This window comes from Limulus polyphemus, unplaced genomic scaffold (genome assembly GCF_000517525.1).
Source record: "Limulus polyphemus unplaced genomic scaffold, Limulus_polyphemus-2.1.2 Scaffold6222, whole genome shotgun sequence".
Taxonomy (NCBI): Eukaryota; Metazoa; Arthropoda; class Merostomata; order Xiphosura; family Limulidae; genus Limulus; species Limulus polyphemus.
Genome location: NW_013671832.1, coordinates 14,207 through 16,695, shown reverse-complemented (window position 1 = coordinate 16,695; position 2,489 = coordinate 14,207). Strand labels below are relative to the sequence as shown.

Genomic DNA, 2,489 nt, shown 5'->3' with positions numbered 1-2,489 from the left:
ATGAGTTGAATTAAGTGCAAATTACAGAAGGAGAAAACTCAAACAATGATTAAATTAAGTGCAAATTACAGAAGGAGAAAACTCAAACAATGATTAAATTAAGTGCAAGTTACAGAAGGAGAAAACTCAAACAATGAGTTGAATTAAGTGCAAATTACAGAAGGAGAAAACTCAAACAATGATTAAATTAAGTGCAAATTACAGAAGGAGAAAACTCAAACAATGATTAAATTAAGTGCAAGTTACAGAAGGAGAAAACTCAAACAATGATTAAATTAAGTGCAAATTACAGAAGCAGAAAACTCAAACAATGATTAAATTAAGTGCAAGTTACAGAAGAAGAAAACTCAAACAATGATTAAATTAAGTGCAAGTTACAGAAGAAGAAAACTCAAACAATAGATGATGACTGAGTATAGGGTTAATATCTTTGTGACAAAAATACTGATTATTTAGAAGAGAAGGTAATCAGATAGAGAAAGATGTTTGGAATGATTTTTTCACGTGGCTCCCTAAAGGAAACATAACACAGAAAAAGTACGATACCTCTTAATCATGTAATTAAAATATTTTTCGCATGGTTTACTATAATATTTTTTAGAGCAGAGGCTGATCTTTAAATTTAAATGAACCTTAATTCCTAAACCAGAATAAATATTGTGAAATACTACTTACTATGTCATCAACTCAGCTTGTAGGCATTAGACACACCTCTAGGCCTTGCCTATGTAACACATTTCTGATGTATTACATCAACCTGTTTAAAACTTATGACAATTTTTTTTTACTCCCTGAACAAAGGTTCTCGTAAGAATAAACCTAAAATATAGGGATGGTAATTTGTATTGGAGAAAGAGGAGTTCGGTTTGATGATTTACAATAGCATGTTATTAAGTACACTCACACTCGGACAGTTTCACAATTAATACATTTTCACCTCTCACTTCATCAATTATATCGGTGTTTCTCAACCACAGGTTTCACGGACTAGTGCCAGTCCGTGCGATTCCACAAAAACATACAAATAAATAAAAAAAACAAACTGATAGAACATTCACGTATAAACTGTACAGTTTTTTGTTGTACCTCAACAGTTTAGGGAGGCAGTGAGCCAGTCCCTGGTATTGAAACGGTCGAGAAACGCCAAGTTATATGATACAAAAGTAAAACTCTGTCTCATACGACCTAAAAATAAATATTACAAAAAAACATTTACATTCATTTGTCACTATAGCCAGCTGAAATCGGTAACAGCATGTAACACTGCATTACATTTTATTACCAGTTGTTTGTGTGTGAAGGTCCTTACTTTCACATCGCACATCTTAGAATTCTATTCTCTCCGAGTCACAATTAACATTTAAAAAACTTTCTTACTTCCCAGAACAAAAAAATTATTTAAACTATATTTTATAATTTTTTTTTAGACAGTCTTTTTTTGACTTACGGTGAAGATGCTGGAAGTGTAGTTGTAGTAGACTGGCTACTTGATGGACGACTCACCCCTAGAAGGTTACTTAAGTTGGCCACTCCAGAAACACCACCCACGCCTCCTGTTAATCATGAATAATATTATAAAAATATACTATGAGTTCGATTATGTATAAATTGGCTGTTATTACAATACAGCCTTCATAATGTGTAATGACAAATAAACATCTGATAAGCATAAAGATGTGTCAAATCGGCACTGTGCCGATTCAAAATAATACATTGTTAATTCACTTTGCACAGGAATATCATTGTGTATAAAATAATGACAAATTTGATACTTATGATAATCATATTTTTCTCTACTTCTAACTAGTCAAATGGCATGTCCTGTTAAGTTTATTATCTCATTGTACAGTGAAGATAAACCTAAAGTATCTGTATGCTTGACTAACTAGATGTAGTTAGTAATCGAATAATTTCTTGGAAATGGTACTAGTACAACACGAACGTAATTATCTTGACCAACTAGATGTAGTTAGTAATTGGTTAATTTCTTGGAAATGGTACTAGAACAACACGAACGTAATTATCTTGACTAACTAGATGTAGTTAGTAATCGAATCATTTCTTGGGAATGGTACTAGAACAACACGAACGTAATTATCTTGACCAACTAGATGTAGTTAGTAATTGATCATTTCTTGGAAATGGTACTAGAACAACACGAACGTAATTATCTTGACCAACTAGATGTAGTTAGTAATTGATTCATTTCTTGGAAATGGTACTAGAACAACACGAACGTAATTATCTTGACCAACTAGATGTAGTTAGTAATCGATTCATTTCTTGGAAATGGTACTAGAACAACACGAACATAATTATCTTGACCAACTAGATGTAGTTAGTAATCGATTCATTTCTTAGAAATGGTACTAGAACAACACGAACGTAATTATCTTGACCAACTAGATGTAGTTAGTAATTGGTTAATTTCTTGGAAATGGTACTAGAACAACACAAACATAATTATCTTGACCAACTAGATGTAGTTA

The 2,489-nt window shown here is 32.0% G+C and overlaps 1 protein-coding gene across 1 annotated transcript in view; it reads right to left on the bottom strand.

The window, feature by feature from the left end:
• The window catches only part of LOC106473496 (proteasomal ubiquitin receptor ADRM1-A-like), a 17,744-nt gene that overhangs the window by 4,812 nt on the left and 10,443 nt on the right, over nucleotides 1–2,489 (bottom strand). The window contains exon 4 of the mRNA XM_013934180.2: nucleotides 1,448–1,553. Within this exon, the coding sequence (XP_013789634.1) occupies nucleotides 1,448–1,553 (106 nt within the window). The remainder of the gene's footprint in view (nucleotides 1–1,447; nucleotides 1,554–2,489) is intronic.